At 38.8% G+C, this 24,660-nt stretch overlaps 1 protein-coding gene across 2 annotated transcripts in view; it reads right to left on the bottom strand.

Moving 5' to 3' along the window:
- Positions 1 to 296: 296 nt before the first annotated feature.
- lamb1a (laminin, beta 1a) overlaps positions 297 to 24,660 on the bottom strand; it is a 45,955-nt gene continuing 21,591 nt past the window's right edge. For both annotated transcript variants that reach the window (XM_040132632.1, XM_040132631.1), the window contains 19 exons: positions 23,932 to 24,059; positions 23,385 to 23,505; positions 22,546 to 22,747; positions 18,362 to 18,505; positions 17,310 to 17,541; positions 16,981 to 17,144; positions 15,187 to 15,411; positions 14,329 to 14,546; positions 13,701 to 13,797; positions 10,524 to 10,893; positions 10,205 to 10,389; positions 9,025 to 9,266; positions 8,560 to 8,769; positions 8,326 to 8,470; positions 3,263 to 3,470; positions 2,854 to 2,995; positions 2,568 to 2,744; positions 2,249 to 2,408; positions 297 to 1,159 (listed from right to left, as the gene is read on the bottom strand). In XM_040132632.1, the coding sequence (XP_039988566.1) occupies positions 1,020 to 1,159; positions 2,249 to 2,408; positions 2,568 to 2,744; positions 2,854 to 2,995; positions 3,263 to 3,470; positions 8,326 to 8,470; positions 8,560 to 8,769; positions 9,025 to 9,266; positions 10,205 to 10,389; positions 10,524 to 10,893; positions 13,701 to 13,797; positions 14,329 to 14,546; positions 15,187 to 15,411; positions 16,981 to 17,144; positions 17,310 to 17,541; positions 18,362 to 18,505; positions 22,546 to 22,747; positions 23,385 to 23,505; positions 23,932 to 24,059 (3,510 nt within the window). In that variant the 3' untranslated portion in view covers positions 297 to 1,019. The remainder of the gene's footprint in view (positions 1,160 to 2,248; positions 2,409 to 2,567; positions 2,745 to 2,853; positions 2,996 to 3,262; positions 3,471 to 8,325; positions 8,471 to 8,559; positions 8,770 to 9,024; positions 9,267 to 10,204; positions 10,390 to 10,523; positions 10,894 to 13,700; positions 13,798 to 14,328; positions 14,547 to 15,186; positions 15,412 to 16,980; positions 17,145 to 17,309; positions 17,542 to 18,361; positions 18,506 to 22,545; positions 22,748 to 23,384; positions 23,506 to 23,931; positions 24,060 to 24,660) is intronic.

Here is a 24,660-nt window from a genome sequence, read left to right as displayed (position 1 = left end):
GGACCAAACCAGTTTTTTTACTTTAATACTTTAACTACAATTTGCTGCTAATATTTATGTACTTTTACTTAAGTATGATTTTCCATGTAGGACTTTTACTTGTAATAGAGTATTTTTACATTATTGGTACTTTTACTAGGATCTGAGTACTTTTACAACTGTAATGTACACCATATTTTCTCTTTTCTTTATCTTCCATAATCAATAGTTTCTTCAGTTTCTTTCTGACTTCAAATGAAATGAACAGATATATTAACTGGTGTTTAATACTCTAAAGTAATGAGCACCAAACTCAGTGTAATTCAAACTGGAAGTTTTTATTAAAAATCATTTTGGGTTCAAAGTTTTGGCCACATAGGAACAAATTAAAAGTAGTACAAAAAAACGAAACTGTTGCAGTCACATGGTTTAAACATTCACTTTTTTTCAACTTTAAACATTTAGTTAAACTGGAATCAAATGATTTACAGTCAGTACTTTGACTGTATTACATTCACAAAGACATTCCAACAGATTAAAACCTCAAAATTTAAAATGTTTAAAGCAGCGGAATTTTAAGTTTAACAACATTTCCAGACAAATAAATTCAATCATGTCAAATCAATCAGTTTGATGAATTTCAGCTGCTTCTGAATTATTTTGATAGATTTAATTAATTTTACAACTGTTAAAGGATCAAACTGTGGTTTTTAAATGTTTTATTGTTCAGTATCTGCTTAAATTTTCTTTCATAGCTTCATTATTTTTGTGTGTAAATAAAAGTGGCAGCAGTTTAAAAATGTCATGACTCACTCAAGAACACACAAAAATTAAAAGGCTTTCAAATTTGTAAATTAGTTGAAAATTAAACATTCAATATCTTTGTCAGAGTGGTTTCATCTTAAAAAAGCAAAACAGTTAAATAAAGTTTGTAATTTTTGGTCTTTTTCTTCTCTATGAAAAGGTAAGTAGGTTCAGGTTAAAAATACATGTCATGTTCCATACATGTCAGTTTGACCTTCTGAATGTGACATTTTACCCTAGAACAGACAGGTACTATAAACGGTGACCTTGTGGCTGATCTCCTGCAGCAGCTCCTTCACAGCGGCCTCAAGGTCCACTAGCAGCTCCACCTTCACCTCCAGAGTCCGCTGGTTGTCTTTGTACGACTTCTCCAGATCTGAAAAACAGGAAACAGGTGGTTAAAACAAAACTGTTCAGACTCTGACCACTGCATTTCTTGTTCACACATCTCTGAATGGTCAGTCACACCTCTAAAGCTCCTTTGTATGAGTACAAGTCTTTCCTTTGTAACTTTTGTTTTTTTTGGAGTATCAAAACTCATAATAACTTGTGATCACGAGAGTACATTGATGAAACATAAAAAGTGTCATGCAGATCGCAAGAGTTGTTTGGAAAATTCATTTTAGCATTTTTCATGATTTTGCAATAAACGCACCCCCTAGTGGTCGATTGGCACCAAATTTTGTAGAGAGCCTCAGTGTGGCATGAAAAACTACTGGACCAAGTTTCGTGTTAATGGGAGTGATTGTTGCAAGATTTGCAACACATACCGTTTTGATTGCAAACTATAGGAAGTTGTTTGTTTATAACTTACGCATTTTCCGGATTACTAAATCCTTTTACTAACTTTTTAACAGAGAGTCAATAGATTTTATGTTCAAAGTGCAGATCAGACTCACAGCTTAGGAGGGGTTTTGGAAGCTAGGTTTTGCATATTTTGCATTTTTCAAAAAATATTATAAGCGGAAATGGACCCGCCTAAATTAAAAGATACATCTTAATTTAGGGAATGCGTGCATTCAAGGCTTTTAAATGTACGAAGTACAATGTGGGAGTTTCTGGCCAAAGTGCCCTTACCTTGATTATAGCCCCAGCTGCTAGTGGACGTGTCATTTTTGGTGTCTAATGTGTACACCATTCTATACCTCCCCTGGAAATTTCACTTACATAACTTTACCGGTGTATGCTGCAATGCCACTTTTAACAAAGGAAGAATAAATATATAAATTAAATTGATTAAAAAAAAAAAAAAAAGTAAATAAATATCTGAGCGATCAAAATAGGATTCCCAGCACTGCTGGTACTGGGAGCCAAACTACTTTGCATGCATTGCCCCCAGCCCACTCTGAGCAGTCTGGTGGTTGTATGTTGTGTCCACATTCCATCATGATGCTCTGCTAACGTGAAGTTTTGAGTTTTAAATTATGACACTGAAGGTGGAGGTGTGATGTCAGTGTGATGTCACCTTTCAGCAGCTGCAGCTTGTCGCTTGCCTGCAACAACAGCTCTTTGGCTTCTTGCTGCAGTAACTCTGCCCTCTTCTTGGCATCAGCCACACCTCCTGCCTTCTGACCAATCAGCTGACCCACTCTGGAATACTTATCCTTCAGGTCTGAGTCCAGATCCTAAACACACCCATACAGATTTGGTGACATTGTCATTAATAAGTTTTGAGCTCCTGAAAGAAAACGTCAACAGAAACAGACTCAACTAAAGAAATAATAATCTGCAGAAGTGTGAGTGTCCTTGGCCAACCTGCTTACAGATATAGCAGGTAGACTTACCTTCTTCACCTCCTCAGCGATCTTTCTGATGCTTGCTGCGTCCTGATTGGTCTGTTCGGAGCTCAGAGAGACATTCAGAGCTTTGTCTCTCAGCAGCGTTACATCCTGCTCGAGCCTTTGCAGCCTCTGGGTGGCATTGTTCAACTTTAACTCTGCAACTGCTGTCTCTGACTGCACCTGAACGCAACACAGATGACACGTTACCTTGATGTTTCTGATCTGAAGTCAGTAAACGTTCAGTAAATATTTCCATCATGTCAGTGATAAACACTAGGTCAGTACTGACGGAGGACAGCAGGTTGTTGGTGTTCTGGATGTCGGCGGCAGCCTGCTGGATGGCACTGCTGGCAGCTGTCTGAGCTCTCTGAGCTTCTTCCAGAGCTTGCTTCACCTTCTCTGCAGAGTCCTTAACATCAGCTGCCTCCTCACTAAGCAACACAAGAAGTCAAATTTCATCACTCTTATTACAGGCTGTTGGAGAGGTGAGACCTTTTTAAGGCCAAATATTATGAAATGTTAAACAATTGTTGTACAAATCTGTATGAAAGTCTTGAGGGTTTTGATTTAACAAGGGTCACTGAAAGATGAAAATGTGTTGAGTAGATCTTTGTTGAAACGGATATACAGACTGGATCTTATTTGTCCATCTGAACCGCTAAAATAGTTCTAGACGTTTTAGAGCCAGTAAGACTCACCTGGCTCGACGGGCCTGGTCCAGCAAGTTCTCGGCTCTCTGGATGTCGTCGGCACTCTGCTGCAGGATGGTCTCCACTTGTCCCAGTTCTCCCACCTTCTGCCGGATTTCTTCAGTCAGGTTCTGCAGCTGAGCCGGTGTGGTTGGCATTTGCATAGCCAGAACCTCATTAGCCACCAGCTCGATGCTCTCCAGGTCCGCAGCATCCTCTGAAACAACACAAAGAGCTGGTTTGTCTCTGATGAGATGGCACTCTCTTAATGATCTTCCTTTAGCATCTCATTGTGTCCAAACATCTGTTTCATTGTTTTTAGATCTCAATGCGAATTGGATACAGTTGACCACTTGAGTACTGGTACAGTTATATTGGTTTTAGTGACTATCTGACAGAGCCTTCTGTGTGGCTATAGGGGGACTGTAAATCCTCTACTGGAGTACTGCAGGGATCGGTCCTGGTCCGATACTAATCTCCATTTTACCCTTAGATCAAATATTTCAAAAGCATCATATATCAGTTTACATTTTTATGCAGATGATTCTCAGATCTTCTCCTTTGATTCTAATAATAATAATAATAATAATAATAATAATAATAATAATAAGAAGAAGAAGAAGAAGAAGAAGAAGAAGAAGAAGAAGAAGAAGAAGAAGAAGAAGAAGAAGAAGAAGAAGAAGAAGAAGAAGAAGAAGAAGAAGAAGAAGAAGAAGAAGAAGAAGAATACTATCATTATTTAGCTCAGCAATCTACAGGTCTGTGTTACAAAATGATCTAAGAACTTCTTTCAGTTTTAACTGAAATCACAAGTTATTATCTATAGTCCTCTTTCACATCTTCATTTCGAGACCCCCTAACATTAAGCGTACCAGTAACAGTGTCACATTTGAAAACAAGGTTTGGTTTCATTGCCAAGTGAACTCTGCTGTCTGAGACATTTCCTAAATTCAAGCTTTTTATCTGCAGAGCACTTGGAAGCTGTAATCCACATTGTTATTACATTCTGATGAGATTACGGTAATTCTCTATATTCCTGTGTGAGTTAGAGAAACCTATTCAAACTTAAGCTGTTTCAGAAAGCTGCAATGAGGTGACTCACAAGATCCAACAGAAGATTTAATATAACACTAACCTATCTACATTGGTTCCTGTACTTGTGACTCCTGACTATTTTTCTGACCTGCTATCTCCATACGACTGTTGTGTGAGATCTTCTGCTCAGTCTGTCATTAACATGTCAATGTCAAAAACTAGACATGTCCACGTCAAAACCTAAAAACCAGTGGAGGCTCAACCAACCAGCGCCTTCAACTCTAGAATGACATGCTGGAGGACATCTGGTGAGTTTATCTTTGACTCTGCTTTAATCACTCGGTTCTTTTTACTGATGTCACCGTGGTTAGAGACAGATAGTAACTTGGACAGGTGAGTTTTAAAGGTGGCTCTGGGGTGAGAGCCAGTCTCACTTGCTTCAGATTTAAACACCCATAAACTTATTTATGGAGGTGATCTAAACTTTTTTCTTGATACGTTACTGGATCATTCTAATCCCAAACTAAATGTATTGAAAATGTCCAAGTCTTTGTCAGCACTTACAAGATAATGGGTGTGTCGACCCTTGGAGATAATTGAATCCAATATCTAGAAGCTTTTCTTTTTATTCATGTCCACCAAGCATTTTCATGTATAGATCCTCTTAATATTAAGAAACGCACCCCTTGGCACTTGAAAGAACCCAGTGATTGTGGATCTTACCGCCCCATTTCACTTCTAAATCAAGAACCAAAAATTTTAGCCAAAGTTTTAGGGCAACGCCTTGAGTCTGTCCTCAAACAGATCATTTCAGTAGAACAGACAGGCTTCATTAAAAGTCGACATTTATTCTCCATTCTTAGGAAACTTTTAGATATGATTCATACATCAAACCCACTTCTCCTTCCAGAAATAGTTGTCTCCTAGGATGCAGAGAAGGCGCTTGACCAAACAGAGTGCCCTCACCCTTTCACGGCTTTATCAAGATTTGATTTTGGAGATACTTTTGTTACTTGGGTTCAAATGCTATATTTAAGTCCACTTGCAAATGTAAATGCAAACTCATTGTACTCTTCCTTTCTTCACCTTTCCAAGGGACAGACCAAGGGGTCCATTGTCTCATTTGCTCTTTGCTATTGCAATTGAACCTTTGTCTACTGCTCTTAACGCATCACCTAAGATTCGGGGCATTACTCGGTACGGTATAGAGCACTGGTCCCCAACCCCCGGGCCGCGGACCAGTACCGGTCCGTGGGTCGTTTGGTGCCGGGCCGCACAGAAAGACTAAATAACTTACATTATTTTCGGTTTTTTTATTATCCAAGTCCAAACAATCTTTTATTTTGAAAAATGACAATCTAAATGATAATTGAAAACTCTCTCCGTTACATCCATCTGTTCTTGATTCACTCTTGACGCTTGTCAAGATGCTTGTCTCGGTCACGTGACGGAACGCTAATATTAAACCCACAGGCTAGCAAAATGAGTGAAAAACAGACGTCGTTGGAAAGTTTCTTTACAAAGGGGAAAAGGCCCAGTAAGGAGACAGATGAACAGCGTATGACCACTAAGAAGAAGAAAGCTGCATTTAACAGACAATACCAGGAGACGTACTTAAAATATGGATTTATCGCGAAAGGAGATTCCCGCGCACCAAGCCCGCTCTGCATTATATGCGGCAACTGTCTCTCCAACGAGGCAATGAAGCCCTCGAAACTGCTTCACCAATGGGAGACCAAGCACCCTGCATTAAAAAACAAACCTTTGGAGTATTTTCAAAGGAAAAAGCGGGAACAAGCGGGGTCTCTTTTTATGTTGTTAATGCATGTCAGGAGGACGCTGCTAATAAAGTTACATACAATTACACAGTGGATTCACGTTTATTATTATATTTACAAAATACCAAATGTTTTGTGTTGGTCGTATCATTTTATTTTGTTGTATTTATCCGCCACACCTTGAAGGCCGGTCCGTGAAAACAATGCTTACATTAAACCGGTCTGCTGTGCAAAAAAGGTTGGGGACCCCTGGTACAGAGTACAAGGCTACCCTATACACTGACGACCTTTGCTCCATATAGAATATCCAGAGTATTCTACTCCTGCCACCGAAGCAATATTAAAAGATTTTGTTTTTTTCTTTGGCTACAAGTTGAATTTTTTTTTAAAAGTGACTGTTTTCCCATCAATACTCCAGCTTTACAGATTCAGCAAAGTCATATTCCTTTTCATTTATCTCACTCTGGTTTCAAATACTTTGGCATTAACATTACTCGGAAACAATCCTATCTTTATGAAGCTAATTTTTTTACGATTAATAAAAAATATGAGGTCTAATTTTCAGATTTGGAATAACATGCCCTTATCACTGGTAGGAAGAGTGCAATGTGCAATCCCTAATTTCCATTCCAGTGTCCAATCTTTTTACCCAAAACGTTTTCAAAACTGTAGACCAACTTATATTAGGTGTTTGTTGTAATTTGGGGTAATAAGGTTTTTCTAGAGCAAAACAATTCTACAGAAAAAAAGGACTAACTCAGCTTATTCTCTCTCCCATAGTTTTGTGCTTTCTTGTTTCTGTCCTCTCTCCTCCTGTTGCTTTTTGCAGGTATTTCTGCCTGTGGAGCTGCAGAGTCTGGATCTGTGACGGCAAACTACCTACTGCCCCCATGATCCTGCTCAACACCCACTGCTTCAATTATTACTATTATTATTATTATTAGTTTATTATCGTTATTATTATTATTATTAGTTTATTATCATCATCATTATTATTATTATTATTACACATCTTTATGTGGAACCTGCGTTGTGCTGTTCTCTTTCCTCCTTCCTGTCTGTCTTGTCATCTTACATTCTCTTTACCATCCACACAAGCTCTAGGTACGAACAACCCCTTATTTAAAGCCTCAACTCTAGATTCAACATTTAGTAAATGGTACAGTATAGGGCTCATGTGCTTTAAAGATCTCTATGAGGGAAATATATTTCATAGTTTTTCCTCTCTTCGTACTAAATTCAGTCTATCCTTCAATGATTTTTCAGGTATCTTCAAATCCATTAGTTTGTAAAAAAAAAAAAAATATCTGAACCTTTCCCACATCTCCCTCAGGAACTAAAGTGGGAAAAGCTTCTTTCGCTGTCTCCAATGGAGAATGGTTTTATTACAAAGTTAAGTCTAAATGGGAAGTAGAGCTGAGGATGGAGTTGAAGGATGATTGGTGGAAAGACGTTCTGAAAAGAGTTAACTCATCTTCCTCATGTGCATGGCTCGGTTTAATCCAGTTGAAAGTGGTACACAGAGTCCACCTTCGTAAAGCCACACTGACTGAAATATATCCTGAGTCTGACCCAAAATGTGACCATTGTGGTGAGCCCCTCGCCCATTTCACACATATCTATGGATCCTGTCCACATCTACAATGATTCTAGTCTTCAGTGTTTAATACGCCATATTTTGTGTGCCATCATAACCCTTGCAATGTACAGGCCGAAATGAAAATATAATTGCCCTTACAACACTCTTAGCAAGAAGAAGACTATTACTAGCTGCGAAATCTCCAAAACCACCTTCCTTTTCACTTTAGTTGAATGATGTGATGTTTTTCTAAGATTGTAAAAAATCAAATTTTCTCTTAGGGAGCCATGGATGGTTTCTTTAAGTTACGGAGACCTTTATTGAATATTTCAATAACCTGTCAACCATGCCTCCAGACTAAGAAACAAATCTCTGTCCTGTTTACTATAGGTATATAAGTATGCTGGTACCTCTTTAAGCTGTCAGTTTATCCCAATTACTCCACTAAATAACGTTTAACTCCCTAAAGAGTCCCACCCCCACCATTATGTTATGGTTTTTTTATTTGTTTTTTCCAAAAAAGGGCAGTGTTATTATTACTGAGGACATGATAGACACAAATAAATTTTAGCTGAACACTTGTGTTTTTGTTTTATCTGTTGGACCAACAACAGGAAGTCACAAGGTTCTTAACACCTCAGGTACTTGACTTCGTGTTAACCAGGAAGTGAGAGACATACGTGTTAGAAAGTCTCTGATCTGTCTGATGAGACTTCTCAGCTCCGCATTGCTCTGGTCGACTTTCTGTTTGGTTCTGTTGGTCTTCATCAGGACGTCACGAGCGCTCAGCTTTGCTTCGTCTGCCTTCAGCTTGGTCTCTGACACCTGAGGACAAAACACAATTGAGAACGTCACCCAGAGTCCACCCGAACTAGAACCAGAGACCAGGACCCACCAGTACCCGTCAGACTCACCATCTTGGACAGTTTTTCCACTTCCTCCATGGCGCTGATGATTTCCTGTTCCGATTCTTGAGCCTTTCTCCAGATGTTGTTGGCTGTCGTCACCACGCCCTCACATCCGTCACCTCCACACCTGGTCTGACCCTCAGAGTCCACACAGCCTAGACTTCCACAGAGAGAGTTCCAGCACAAATCCTGATCCGGTGATGGACTGCCACAGGTCTGTAAGAACCAGGACAGAAAGTAAAGACATAGTTGCAGACATGGTCTCTGTATCTGTTTCACTAAAAAATATGTATTCAGATTCACACTGAAAGTTTTATATGAATCATCTACACTGCCTTCATTTGTACATTCAACTGTTTTAACAGTTAGACAAAAAATAACTTCCAGCATTTACATATAGCGCAGTAGGGCTGTCACTTTTTCCAAAAATCAAGTTCAAAATAATAAAAAACGAAAAAATATTTTCTCCACCTTATGGCTGATCCCTGATAGGTCCAGAGTTTGCAGCTCCCCTGCTAGGTCGTCCAGTCTCTGAGCATGCTCAGTGTGTCTCCTCAGGAACCCCTCGCTGGTTTGGTTCAGTTTGTCCTCTGTGAGTTGCCGTAGAGCCCCAGAAGTTTCCACGGGGCTCTTGGCATCGATGGTGGAGGCGTTGGCTCGAGCTTCAGCTGCCTGAGACTGCAGGAAGTACTTAGTGATGCTGTCCGTCGCCCCTGGCAAAAGACAAGAGGAAAAGCTGAGAATCTCACAGAAGAAAACTTTATTGAAACTCCACTGGAGATGTTCAGTCAGTTTAAAGAGTCCATCAGAGTTTGCCCTTCATATATGATCTGTAATCAATAATAATTATATTAAAATAATAAAGTGTCAATTTGAGTTTATTTCAGTGTACGGTGGCTGTAGGTCAATTGTTTGTGTAATAAACTCAGACTTTGTTAAACCTGATCCAGAAAGAGTTTTAAAATCAGCTCACAGAGAGTGACACAGCAACACAGAACCTGAACCAGTTCTTCTGTAAATCCGTATAAAGTTTGGTCCACACACTACAGGACTGTCAAAATACAAACATCTGACATGAACAGGTTCCATTAGTTCTCCAGAATTTTTTCAGAAAAAGAACTGCAAACCACAGACCACAATGAAGATTAAAGGATTTTTAAACTCCACATCACAGCTGGGAAACACACAAAAACCAATAAAACATGTCCACCAAATTTCATACAATTTGTCTAAAAAAGTTCACTGCAGTCACATTTAAAGTCCTAAAATTATCAGACAGAAAAAGTCTGACAGATTCTGGATTTGTAAGATCAGGATAAAGATAAAAAATTGTTCCTACTTTCAGGGCTGCAAGTGATGTTTTTTTTTTTCATTAGTGATTAATCTTCCAACTATTTTCTCTAGGAATCATTGTTCTGTTTTTAATCATCACAAAATTTTGAAAAATATCTCTCACAATTTCCTACAGCCCACAGGGTTGGGATTATGGTTGTTGCGTTGGACATTTGAATATGTCAACTCCAGTTTGTCCAATTGTGATTTTTCTCAGTGTCACATTTTCTACACAAATCGATGAATCGAGAAAATAAACAGCAGATTAACCAATAATAAAATTAATCATTAGCTCTGACCTTTCGCTCTGTCTCCTTACCTCTGATGTCAGAGTTTTTGATTAACTCGACCTGATCCAGCAGCTCCTGAACGGTTCGCTCCAGTTTCTGAGCATCTGACATCAGATAGTTCATTTTAGTCTCTGCTGTTGAGTCCTGATCCTCCACCTGGACCAGAGTCTGTTCCGTGTGGTTCAACATCAGGCTCAGGGCCCTCATCAGTTCACTGAGAGACAAAGACAGGTCAGAGGCCAATGTTTACTTTAATCTAAATTGCTTTAATCTTACATTAAATATCATCTCACTTGTCTCACTTGACCTGTTTCAGAAAGTTTAATCTGAGATTAAAATTAATCTCACCTGGCCTGTTGCAGCAGGTGCTGGATCTCAGTCAGCGGTTGCGAGGCCGGGTTCTGATTTAGGAGGACCTGGATGTCGGCTACGCTTCTCTCCATGCTGTCAATTGACTTCTTGTACGGTCCACTGACTCCACTGGCTTTGATGGCGTTGACCTTGTTGACAAGGCGGTGTGTCTGATTGGTCAGCTGACCAATGGTGTCGTCCCAATCAGCGAAGCACTGGTGGCAGCGGTGGCAGTCAGGGAAGGTTCCTGAGAATCCACGGGCACAGACATCACAGCGCGGTCCGGACACTCCATCCACACAGACGCAGTGACCGCTGACTTTGTCACACTGCTGCTCGGAGATACCACGAGGATCACAGTCACACGCTGAGGAGAGGACCACTTTAATTAACTATCTGTAGACAACAAAATATCTGAACCATGAAACTCTGACTTTCATCTCCAACAGGTTTGGTTAAGTATAATGAACTCTGGTGTTGCAAGTTTCTTTAGTTTCATCAAGTTAAATTTAAGACTTTTAAAGACCCCTTTAATACCACAGAGAATGTGATTTAATACCTCTTTTACCATCTGATCTACACTTCAGTCAGTGGTCTGACAGTAAGTCACTAAATTCAGTATGGGGTCAAACAAGCGTCTGAAGAAAAAGAAAAAAGTTTCACAGTCAGACTCCACACACACACACACACACACACACACACACACACACACACACACACACACACACACACACACACACACATATATATACATATATATGAGAACCCACATTTAAAATTTCTAAAATTGTCACATAAACCTGGAAATAATCAGAAAGTTTGAGGATTCAGAAACATTTAAAAACACAAGAAGTTATGACTGTAACATGAAGAAGAAATATTTACTATTTGTAGGCCATCAATCAGATTTTAAGCAAGGGCATTGAACAACTTAACTCCTTTGTACAAAAGGTCAGATTTCCTTGAGTTGTATCCCTTCCATTGAAGCATGCGTTCAAATGGATTCAGGTGGATTTGATCTGATCATCAGAGGCTCGTTCAAGTAACTCAATTTTAAGCCATTTTCACCTGTATCAAATAAGGCTGTGCCTTAAGTTTCCAGCAGATCATCGCTTAATAAGTAGCATTTAGATAGTGGGAAAAATTGCAGCAGAACTAACTGCAAGTGTCAAGAGTCAAATTGTTATTCTAAGCAAAGAGGGGCTTTCTCAGCGACACTGGCAGCCAGACTAAAGGTTTCTAAGGGGGCAGTGCATGGAACTCTAAAACGCTTTGCAGAACTTCATTACATATACAGAATTTGCTAGATAAAGAATGCAAGAGTACTGTCAAAGGAAGGCTGTCATGTAGTGGTCTCAGAGGATGAGTACAGGTTTCTAAACCACTTCTCAGGAGGGGAAACAAGGCAAAAGACTTGGGGTGGGCTAAGAAATTCCAGCACTTCACCGTGGAAAAAGGTTTTATTTACTGATGAAGCCAAGTTACTATGCTATACCCTCTGGTTTACATCTTTGTGGAGAAGGATTCATACTGCAGCAGGTTAATGTACCCCAACACACCTCGAAGCTTTGTAAGAATATCTTCAAGACCTAAGAAGACCAAGGAGTACAGACTGTCATGGACTTTCCTCTACAGTCACCTGACTTCAACCCCACTGAACATTTGTGGGGGCACTTGAAGACTGAGAAAGCCAAGCATTATGTGACATCACAAGAAGCTCCTTGGAACATTGTCAAATCATGCTGGGATAACATGGATCACCAGGTTTTGCACAATCTTGTGGAGCCCATTCCAGCTGGAGTGCATGTTGTCATTAAAGCAAAAGGGGGACGTTCCAAATACTAAGATATTCTGAAATTCATGTTCATTTTTATAGATTCAAACTTTCACTCAAATTGTTAGACTGATATTATCATTTGTAAAGAAAAAAATTAGTATTACCTTTCAAAACAAAAGAAAATTATAAGTATCTTGAGGTGTCTCAGACCTTTAGACCCCACTGTATATACTGTATATATCATACGCACACATACAGTATATACACACACACATATCCTGCCATATACAAAGCCTTACAACATGATGAAAGCTCAGAGTGTTTGCAGAGTGAAGAGTCTGTAGAGGATGTTTCTGTTTCAGTGAGAGGAAGAAAAATCTTCAGGAGGTCAAATTTTTCATTTACAGTAAAAACATTTTACAGGAAGAGTCTAAGACAAACTGGCTGACTTCCTGTTCAACAGAACACATCTGGCGAGGAGAGGATGCGTGTGCGTGCATGTGTTTAACATCTGGTTTGTATTAAACACAGCTGAAGCTTCTTTCAGATGCAGAAACAACACTCCTGAACTAGTCAGTTGTAGACAGAAGTTACAGAGAGACAGCGATACAGACAGTCAGATATTTGAACCAAAACATAAACAGACGGAAGCTGACCTGAGACAGTTTAGTCTGCAGTGGGGTAGACTAACCCTCTTCTTCTGTCCACCTTTCATTCCTTTTTATTCCTCCTGTCTTTTCTTTCCTCTATCTTCCCTCTCTCCTCTCAGCAGGTTATCATCTGACCTTTCTTTTCCTGCCCTCTTTCTTTCTTTCTTTCTTTCCACTTATTCCCTCTCTCCTCTCAGCAGGTATCATTCTGGCCATCTTTCTTTTCTTTTCCTCCCTTCTACCTTCCCTTGGCCTCCAGCTCTGCTTCACACTGACAAAGCTTCTTTGTGAATTTCAGGGATATCTGGTGGTTCAGACAGATTTCTGGTATTGTCTCCATGGCGACAGGACCAGCAGGCCTCTGGGAACATCTGGACTTAATATGAGTCACAGCAGATCATAGCAGAGCATGCTGGGGGCTGTAATGTTCCCACGATGCAGTGGGGAAGCGGCTGAATTATTCTGGTTCTTAGTCTTCGTTTTTAAAAGGAGTCAAGGACTCTGGACTCAGATCTTAACTGATTTGAACTCTGGAGTCTGATCTGAACTTTGATCTGATCTGATCTGGTCTCTGGATTCAGACCTGGACTCTGGACTCAGTAGTCTGCTGTGTCGAGGACCTGTCACTCTCATTACTCAGTAAAAATTAAAAAAAAAAAAAGTAAAAACTTTTTAAAAACACTGTTGTTTGACTGACGACCTCAGTGATCTGGTTTCATTTAGTGAACGTATAAACAGTGCACCTACCGTGACATTTGATCTCTGGGTCTCCCCAGAACAGCTCTCTACACTCGCTGCATGTTCTACCTCCGAAACCCGGGTGACATGAACACTGACCGCTAATCTGTGGATGAAACAAACTGTTTATTATTCAGAACTCCAAAATCATCAACTTAATAAATACATGATGGACTCACAGCTACATGGTCCACTGGAAAACTGTCAACAAGGTTTTACAGTTCAATCATAAACCCTATCCCTTTTTTAACAGTTTGCTGAGCTACAAAGTATTTCCTCTATTTAAACAGGTAGTCTCATTGAGATCATGATGTCTTTTTCAAGAGATTGCACAATGGTCTTCCGACTGGTAAAAGAGTAGCAAAATTTGTTACAAAAAGCCAATTCTGATCTTCAATTTGCTATTATTTTATAACATTTTGAATTTCTTGATCTAAAAATAAAATTATGTTTTTTAACTACACTAAAATCAGAAGAAAATGTAATAAATAAAGACAGGTGGACTCCAGGGCTAAACATACTTTAACTCACAATGTTTTACCTTTAATCAATTTTATAGATTTAAATGAAACTTTACACAGTTTTTCCTCTGACTTCAGTACAAAACATAATTTAATTTTGCATTTTTGGTCTCCACCTCATTGCAGGATGTCCCATACGAATGTTTGGGGTCGCAGTCGCAGGTCTGACAGCCACGGCCGCTCGCCATGTTCCAGGTGTCAGACGCACAGCGGTCACAGTGTTGGCCAACTACATTCAGGAGGCAGTGACACTGACCGCTGCTGCGGTCGCAGTGACAGTCGCCGGATGATGGACAGCTGGAGGGAGCGCTGCCCAACTGGTTACAAACACACTCTGGAAACAAAAGAATTCATCAGGATTTATTAAGATTTTATTAAGAGTTTAATCTAGATTCTGGTCAAGCCTTCATTAAGATTTCATCAAGATTTAGATCAGTTTCAGTCAAGATTTTATCGAAGACTTAGTCAAGACTTCAAGCAAGATTTCATCAAGTTTGTCAAAATTTTTGTCAAGGTTTAATGAAGATTTTATTCCAATTTGATATAGATTTCAATCAAGAGGTTATTGTAGATTTCAGTCAGATTTTGTAAAAAGATTTTGTCATGACTATAATCAAGTTTTGACTGAAATTTTGTCAAGATCATGTCTCGATTTCAAATAACATCACAAAGCGTTCAACATGTCAACATGTCAATGAGATTACAGTCAGACATTGTCAGAATTTAAGTCAAGATTTCAATAACATTTCATAGAGATTATGTATATGTTGACAATTCAGTCAAGGTTTGATTGAGATTTTATCCCCAATTCAGACAAGATTTTATTCTAACTTTTTATTAATTTTATCATTGGTGGTACACTGGATCCCATCAGTCTCGTCTTACTGGTCTCTATTCCAATGACTTCATAGGGTTCTCAGATCACAGCAATGAATATGGCTGCCACGGTAACCCAGTAAACACAGTGTACTCACTCCTGCAGTCCTGCAGCAGAGCATTGCCGTAGTAACCCAGTTTGCAGTTCTGGCAGGCGGCACCCTCACTGTGGTACAGGCAGTTCAGACACTCGCCGGTTTGAGCATTACAAGACTGTGGGTCCGACATGTCAATGTTGTTGTTGCACTGACAGGGCTGACACTGCCCCCCCGGCTCACCAGGGTTTCCATAGTAACCCGGTGAGCACTCGTCACAACGAGAACCTGGAAGGGACGAGTAAGAATGAGACAGAGGCAAAGACATCAGCCATTGTACATGTCTGACAAAAAGTCTCATGTTTTCTGTGAAAGTAATATTCTGTTTTGGTTTCTATTTCTGTCAGCTGTCAATGAAGTGTTTCAGTGAAGATCACTGATTAAGTCATAAGTTAAATTGTCAACATACAACATACAATAAGTTTTGTTGCTCTGCTTTCACCCTCTACACATATCTGACTACTTTTACTCTTCTGCTGACAGTGCAACTGCTTTAACATATGTTTCTAATGACAGTTCAACTGCATTAACTTACATTACTACTGACAGTTCAACTGCTTTAAATTAAATGTCTATTGACAGTTTAACTGATTTAACATACACTTCTAATGACAGTTCAACTGCTTTCAGTGTTTACATACAAACTGACAAATATGCCTCTTACAGGCCTTAAAAACGAAACTATTATTTTCAAATGTTTTGCGTGATTACACTTAACCTCACTTCAAGTTCATCTCTTATAGTGTAACTGACATTTCAACTGCTTTCACGGCTTAGAAAACAAGGACATTTCAGCTTCTTTCACTTCTTATTATTCGGGTTACACTTCAACTGCCTACAGGGCTTAAACCGGAAAGTAAATTTTCATATGCTTTCAGCAGGTACACTTTCACTGATTAAAACTATTTTTAACTCTTAAAATTTAACTGAATTTCTAACTAATGTCAGTGCTTACATACCAACTGACTCTTCAACAGCTTAGACACAAGCTACATTTCAGCTGGGGATATCTATCTTTTAACCTTTCAGCTGACAGGTAAACTGTTTTCAGTATTAACAAAGTGATAATTCAAGGTTGCAGGGTTTAAACTCTAACTACTTTCAACTCTCACACTTCAGACACATTAAACCCTTTCAATGCTTTCAACACTTAACTCCCATACGCATCTCATAAACAATGTCAACCTGTTTACAGTGTTTACACCTGCCGTTGTTATTGAGTTTACTTCAGTTTTCTTTCTTTTTCTAGTTTATAACAGGAGCTTTGTTTGAAGTGTTGTCTTATAATATTTAAACCTGGTAGTCAATGACAAGACAATGTTGTCATGCTAGAGTTTCATATAGATAAGTACAGTAATAAACTTCCTGTGTCGGCAGAATATTTTCCTCTCAGCCCTTATCAGGTTTAAAGTGGAAACAAAAGGAAAAAGTGATCCATATGTCTGTCAGCAGCTTATTTCAGCCTTAACATCTTATTTCCTGCTGTAATAACAGACTTACAGTCACAACACATTCCTGCTCTCGGTTTACATCAAACTAAATCACAGAGCTTCTTCTCTTTAAATTAAAAACATGTTTGTCTCCACAGGCCAGGAGCTGTTTGACTGAGTCAACTAAAAAGTATTAGAGTTTATTTTTTACCCAGAAAACTTCCTGCTGAGTACCAAAACCTCAGGCTGAACTTATATTAAAACTGTTAATTATTCTGAGTGTCTACTGAGTTGTGTCCGGTTAAAAACTTTTTTCTTAAAAATTGCTCTATCGATAAGTTTTTGCCTCAGTGTTAATAAAGTTTACCTCTGTATCCGGCGTTGCAGACACATATAGCCTGCTGGGAGTCTTCGCCACGGTAACAACTTCCTGCAAACTGCCGCTGGCTGCCGGGGCCGTCGGGACACATGCAGGGACGACAGTGATCACCTGACCCCAACACTGGGTCACCGTAGTACCCATCCAGACACCTGAACACAGGTATGAGGAAGTCAGGAGGTCAAAAAAGAAATCAGATATCTGATCTGCTGCCAGTAAACTAGTGATCACCTGAGTAACCCTTTTTTTTTAGTAACCTGGTTTCTCTGCATAACGTGGAGCTCTGAGTAACCTGGCTGACTAATTGATTGCTGTACCTGTCACAGCTGTGTCCGGTGCTGTGGTCCCTACAGTTGATGCAGTGCCCGGTGTTGGGGTCACAGTTGTCGGCATGTCCATTGCAGGAGCAGGGTCGGCAGGTGGGAAAACCCCAGTGACCCAGAAGACAGCGATCACACTGTCGACCATACGCTCCCGAAACACAAACACACTGACCGGTGAGCTGATCACAAAACGGACTCTGTGAACCCTGAGGGTCGCATGCACATGCTGCAGAAACACAATAATACACAAAGATACAGTTAGATTTTGGCACAACACACAACAATACAAAAAAATATAGTTAGACACTGCAGAAAACACATATTACTTAAACTTCACTTAAACTTTCGCTCAAACAAATCTCATATATATATATATATATATATATATACATACATATACATATATCATATATCATATATATATCATACATATATATATATATATATATATATATATATATATATATATATATATATATATATATATATATATATCATATATCATACATATATATATATATCATATATCATATATCATACATATATATATATATCATATATCATATATCATACATATATATATCATATATATATATATATATATCATATATCATATATCATACATATATATATATATCATATATCATACATATATATATATATATATATATATACATATATATATATATATCATATATCATACATATATATATATATATATATATATATCATATATCATACATATATATATATATCATATATCATATATATATATATATCATATATCATACATATATATATATATCATATATCATATATATATATATATCATATATCATACATATATATATATATCATATATCATACATATATATATATATCATATATATATATATGATATCATATATAATATATATATATGATATAATATATATATGATATAATATATATGTATATTTATTTGACTATAGGTCACACTTAGAGTTTATACTGATCATCATTAGTCCTATCAGTATCGATTGATTATAGATTGATCGGGTCTTGACCTCTGCAGCCATTGGGTCCAAATTGGAACGTGGCTGGAGCACATCTGTCACAGTTCCGGCCGACCACGTTGGGGCGACACTGACATTGACCCCCACTGGGGTCACACACGGTGCTGAGGGAGCCCTGAGGGTCACACTGGCATTCTAGGAAATGGAGTCAAACAGTTAGAAAACCAACAAGCGTTTACAATTCAAAGAAAACAATAAATTCTCCACAGATACTATCTAAGAGAAATGATGACAGATTTATGAGCTGGGAGGTCTGCGGATGTTTGAGGAATTTGAAGAGGAAGAAACCAGTTGAATCTTGTTAAGGAGGTGAGGTTGGAGGTCGATGAGAAACAACACGGAAAAACTGTTGAGTGACCTCACTAAGAGATTAACAATAACAAAAGGAAGGAAAGGAGGAATTAAGCAGTTTTAGAGAAGAGAGTAAGATGATGATGAGGATGAGGATGATGAGAGGGGTCAAAGGTCAGCGTTAGAATGAAAAACTGTCAGTCAGCAGAGAGTCAGACTGTTATTTCAGAGAAGTAGAAGTGATGAGAGAAAACGGATGTTAAGGGAGACAGTGTCTTACGTTCTTTGTGAAACAAACTCACAACAGACAAAAGTTTTTTTCCGTGTGTATATGCTGACCCACAGCTCCTCTCTAAGCCCACCAGAGCAGATCTCTGACCTGCTACGTTCATCAACCAAAACAGTTTGTTTGAAGTTGTTCAGTATGTCTGTTGTGATATTTTGATCAAATAAACAAGGTTTCAATCTGACTCCATAAATCAAACTTCTCCTAAGAAAGACTAGCCTGGATATGATGTGATTACCAACTACAGACAAATGTCAAACTTTTTTTTTTTTGCAAGTAAAATAATTGAAAAAGTTTTCTATTAGCAACTAAATAACTAACAGTTACTATTATAAGTTTCAATCTGGATTTCGGTCCCACCACAGTCCTGAGACACCTCTCATGAAGGTTCTGAATGATTGATAGTCTAGAAAAATGATTTGGGCTTCAAGGCACATCAGTAAAGTGGTTCAAGTCATATCTTCGCGACAGGAATTGTTTTGTCTTTACCGGTAACTTTGCACCTGAGTGCACCAAATTGATGTGTGGGGTTCTCCAAGGCTTAATCCTTGGGCCTCTTCTATTTAACATTCATGTGCTCCCACCAGGCCACATTATAAAAGGCAATAACTATCGGCTTAGATATCCCTTTCTGCCCGAGTTTGTTTATTTCGTGTGACCCCTCTGCATTAAGTGACTTGACTCCACTATTTGCTGATTGGACCCGGACTGTCCTTATGTTAGGGCAGATACTTCTGGTCACAGAATGGAGAGCTACCTCTGCACCACTACCATCTTTGTGGCACCCTGGTCTTGGTCAGCTGGCTGCCCTAGAACGATTATCATATAGGCTGCTTGACAGGGAGGAGGAATTTCACCTGAAATGGGGGCAGTACCACTCTTATATATCGAGTGCTCAATGGCGTTTCCAGCTCATAAAAATAGCATTCAACTACGACATGAAATGTAAATAACTGAAGGGTACACTTTGTCAGAATACCGGTTTGCAAGCAATGCTGTTAACTTTTAAGCATTCCACGCATCACTGTTATATTATCCCATAGATTGTTTTTCATTTTTTGGTCTATTTCTATTCTTATTTCAATCGTTTTTCCTGTCTCAGGTTGTGATTTTTTTTTTTCCCCATTTTACTTTAATGCTCCATTTCAAGTTGATCTTGTCATTTGTGATTTAAACATTTGAATATGTTTTGTCTATAGTGAAAACAATAAACTATTAATCATAAAAAACATAACATCAACTATCATAATTATACAAATGACATCCAATTTTGTCAACTTGTCTGTCACTAAGTGACTACAGTCCCACTGATTCTATCTGCAAAGGAAATGAATAAATCAAAGATTGGTTGCGCCTGAACTAACTAAGAGCAGACAAAATTAAGATAACTATCCTTGGTGCAAAATATGGAAGGCTGAAAGTTAGCGCTCATATTGACTCTATGTAGCTCTGGAAATCAAAACCATGTTAGAAATCTTGGTGTGATCTTGAACTCAGGGTTAACCTTTAACAGCCACATAAAATCAATTACAAAGTCTGCATTCTGCCATATTAAGAACATAGCAAGAATCTTACATTTCTTGCAGGTTAGATTACTGTAACAGTCTTTTCTCAGGTCTCCCCAAAAAACTTCAGCTCATTCAGAAAGCTGCTGTAAGAGTCCTAACAAAGATCAAGAAAAGTGAACAAATCACAACAGCTCTCATGTGAAAGCACTGTCTTCCAGTGTGTCAGAGATTCGAGTTTAAAGCACTGCTGCTCAGTGGTATTGTGGTATGTATACACAGATATATGGCATATACCCACCTCTGGGAAGGGGGATTTAGCTACAGATATGTATAGGTGTACATCTTGGCTACAGGCAATCATGTTACAGTCTTTCATGTACAGTAATCTGTTGCCTTTACTGTGAACAGGAGACTTTTGTTCCCTGACTAGATTATTTAAGGTAATGCCTCCCTAGAGGCAACAAAAGTACCCTGTTAAATATGCACCAAACCTGGGAAGAGGCACTGCCTGAAGGACAAACTCAGGAAACAAATGACTAAGAGTAGCCAGGGAGAGTGGGGGGTTGGGAAGGTAGGTCCATTGAACCTACAGTAAACCCACCCAGACACCACTACGCCACTGCTGCCGTTTGTCTATAAATCTCACAGAATACATATGTGACTGTCTTTTACCCTCTGAACCCCCTGGGCCTCTCAGGTCATCAGGTTATCCGGCTTCTAACTGTTCCCAGAGTCTAATCTAAACACGGAGCAACATTTATTTACTCTGCAATACAGAGCTGCAACAAACTTCCAGTGGACATAAAACCACCTACGAGTCCAGATATCAGACCTCCTTTAAATCCAAACATCACACCGCCTTTAAATCCAGGTTCCAAACCTTGACTGAACCTTAAATACTCATCATGAACCATCTCACCTTCCTCTCCTGTATTTAGGTTTCTGTTCTTAACTTTTTAATGCCCTTTAGAAAAGTTTCTATTCTTTTAATTTGAATATTAATGTTTTTATGGTGCCTTTCTTTCTTTTTTATGCATTACGTGGAGCACTTTGATTGTATTGTGTATGATATGTGCTATACAAATACATCTGCCTTTCCTAATCTGATCCTCTGTGTGTGAATCAGAACTATGTTTGAAAAGACCTGAACAGGTTTAATTAAACCCTGAGGTGAATTCCTCCTGTTCTAATTCCACAGAAGTCAAAGGTCAGAGATCAGCAGCAGAACAGAGTGATTCATCAGACTTTCTGCAGGAACGTTTTCATCTTTTTCTTCTAAAACTCCGGATTTTTCTCTGCCAAGTTTGTTCCTACAAGTGTTTGAAATCCGATTTATTAAAGCGTCCTGAATATTGTCAATACAAATATTAAAAAACTAGTGATTGTGACAAAATATCTTAGGGTTAGGGTTAGTATGAGCCACTAGACATGAATCTGATCCTTTGAGTGGTTCTTACATGAGACTGAATGTGTTGCTTAAGAGCAGGTCACAGTTTGAATCCTTGTGCTTCAGTTTAAAATCAGACGACAACATAAAACTGAACCTTTTTCAAAGTCGCATTAGTGACAGCACAGAATGTTGCCTAGTGAGTTTGTAAATAGAGACCATTACTCCCATCAGGCTACCGACAGGCACACTTTGAACGGCCACTGCACTATGACTAGTAATCACTAAATCACTAAAATCTGCAGGACTGACGCTGCTGAAGTTTTTAGAGCTGAACAAATTTCTCCAGCTATTTAAGCTTCTGTGGTCACATTACAAAGCCACAAAGTAACTATGTACATTTAAATTATTATTGTTTCTTCCCAATCTCTGGCTGGTGCACACATTGTAAAATCAAAATCATAATGGCTGGTATCATCCTCTATATCTAATGTGAATTTACATGGGAAGTTTTAATCATTACTCCCTACCCTCTGCTGTGCTGAGGCCAGTGCTTTATTGCGGGGAGTGACGAGGACAGAGCCCAGAAGACAATAAATGAGTCACTAGTGTTTACAGTTGTTCTGCTGGTTTGAATAAAATCTGTTCAGACAGTCTGAGATTATTAAGGCAGAGTCATCATATTTAAGGTGGACTGGTGTACCTTTAGCTCCCTGGTGCAACATAGCGGAGATGCTGAAAATGAAGTTTCTGCAGATGTCTGTCATTGGCGTCTTAACGACGCTCTGGCTGTTCTCTAGACAACGATAACGCTGGAAAGTTTCCCAGCCACTGTTCCCACTGGAGTCTCCTCCCTCTGAGGACGTAAAGATCTCCAGGTTCTTACAGTGCGGCATCAACACGATCTGAGGATGAAGAAAACTATGAGACTGATTGAAAGCACACAGTCTGAACATGTCTTAATTTCCAGGCTCTTAAAGTGAGGCATCAACAGGATCTGAGAGCTAAGAAAACCATGAGACTAACCCACAATTTAATACATCTGTTTAATAAATTTAAATAAACCTGCAGGGCTGAAGCCGTCGGACTCAATTTTTAGGCTGAACATGTATCTCCAGACATTTAAACTTCTGTGGTTGTTAACATGTTGATGTCATATAAAAGTCACTGAGATCACATGGTAGAGCTACATAGTAAAAGAAGTACATTTAAACTATCATTGTTATCCCAATCTCCAAATCTTTTCCAGCACACACATAGTAGATTCCTCTCTAATGTCTGGCATTGGGCTCTGTATCAAATGAAGTTATTGGCGTCACTCCCAACAATCTGCTGTGCTGAACTCAGTGCTTCCTTTTGGGGAGTGACAAGGTCAGAGAAATTATCAAGTTTATACAGATTCTAAATTTACATAATAATCCATTCCACCTGCCCAACTGACTGAACTACTTTTACTGAAGTAAAATATTTGAACTTCAAGTGAACATGTCTACTTTCCATCACTTCATCAGTGTTGTGAAGATCAGATCAGAGTTTCCTCACCGAGTCGATGAGTGTGTATGGAGATTGGACATCACTGAGGGCCGAGTACAGCGGTAGGCTGAGGCGGATGGTGTAGTTCAGACCAGATTCAAAACAAACCGATCTGGGAAGAACCACATACCTGCGGAGACAGAGTTCCACCTGATGTAAGTTTTAGGTACTACAACACTTTGATTCAGATTCAGGAAAGATGGAGGTTTTGGTTTTGGTTTCCTCTCTCGTTCTCCAAGTAAGCGTTGACTTTTTCAATATTAATAACCATGAAGAACTCCATCGTTCTGAACCTGAACACAGAGCTGAAAGGATGTAGACACACAGAAGAACTGTTTCATCAGGATTTAATGTCAGGAGACAATACTGGAGGAAAACTAATAAAATACGTTGACGGTGAACATATAACAGAAACATAAGAACACCTAATATACACTATAGGTTTCTTTATTATGTTGATTTAATCCAAGTGCTATCAGGTTAAAAACATATTTCCTGTTGAAAATTATTCGTATTTACACTTATTTTTTAGGAAACACTTTTTGATAATTGTTACCGTGAGCCAGGGTGAAGAGAGATCATCTGGTTGTCATCATCAGGTACAGTGTTAACACAGCGGCTGTCTGCTCTGATTGGTCCAGGCCTCATCACTGTCATCAGGACCTCCTCCCATTGGTCAGGCAGCTACAAGATCAACACACACATCAGACTTTAAACTTTAACCTCTCAGCCCCCCTTTTTTATTTATTGTTGTTTTTTCTTCTACTTTCTTTCATTTTTTCTTTAACTTTTTATTTAATTATTATTTTCTTTTATGTGCTTACTTACTTCTCTTTCTTCATTCCATATACAGTCGCTTGAGAAGGTATTCAGACCCCTTCAGATTTTACACACTTTATTGTGTTGTGGATTTCATTTTAAATGGATAAAATTTCAATTTTTACCCATCAATAATCAATAATGACAAAGTGAAAACTGATTTTTTTTTAAATCAAAAATGAAATCTCTGGCAAAAATTTGAACTCTGTGGCACTCCACATTGCGGTCCGGTGCATCCTGTTTGCTTTAATTTTCCTTGACATGTGTCTAGAACTTGATTGGAGTCCACCGGTGGTAAATTGAACTGATTGGACATAGTTTAGGAAGGTATATATCTGTGTATATAAGGTCTCACAACTCAACTGTATATAAGGACAAAATCCAAGCCATGAAGTCCAAGGAACTCTCTGTAGACCTCCACAATAAAATTGTGGTGAGGCATGGATCAGGAAAAGGGTGTAAGACC

This window comes from Xiphias gladius, chromosome 8 (assembly GCF_016859285.1).
Source record: "Xiphias gladius isolate SHS-SW01 ecotype Sanya breed wild chromosome 8, ASM1685928v1, whole genome shotgun sequence".
Classification (NCBI taxonomy): Eukaryota; Metazoa; Chordata; class Actinopteri; order Istiophoriformes; family Xiphiidae; genus Xiphias; species Xiphias gladius.
This window is presented reverse-complemented; position numbering and strand designations above follow the sequence as displayed.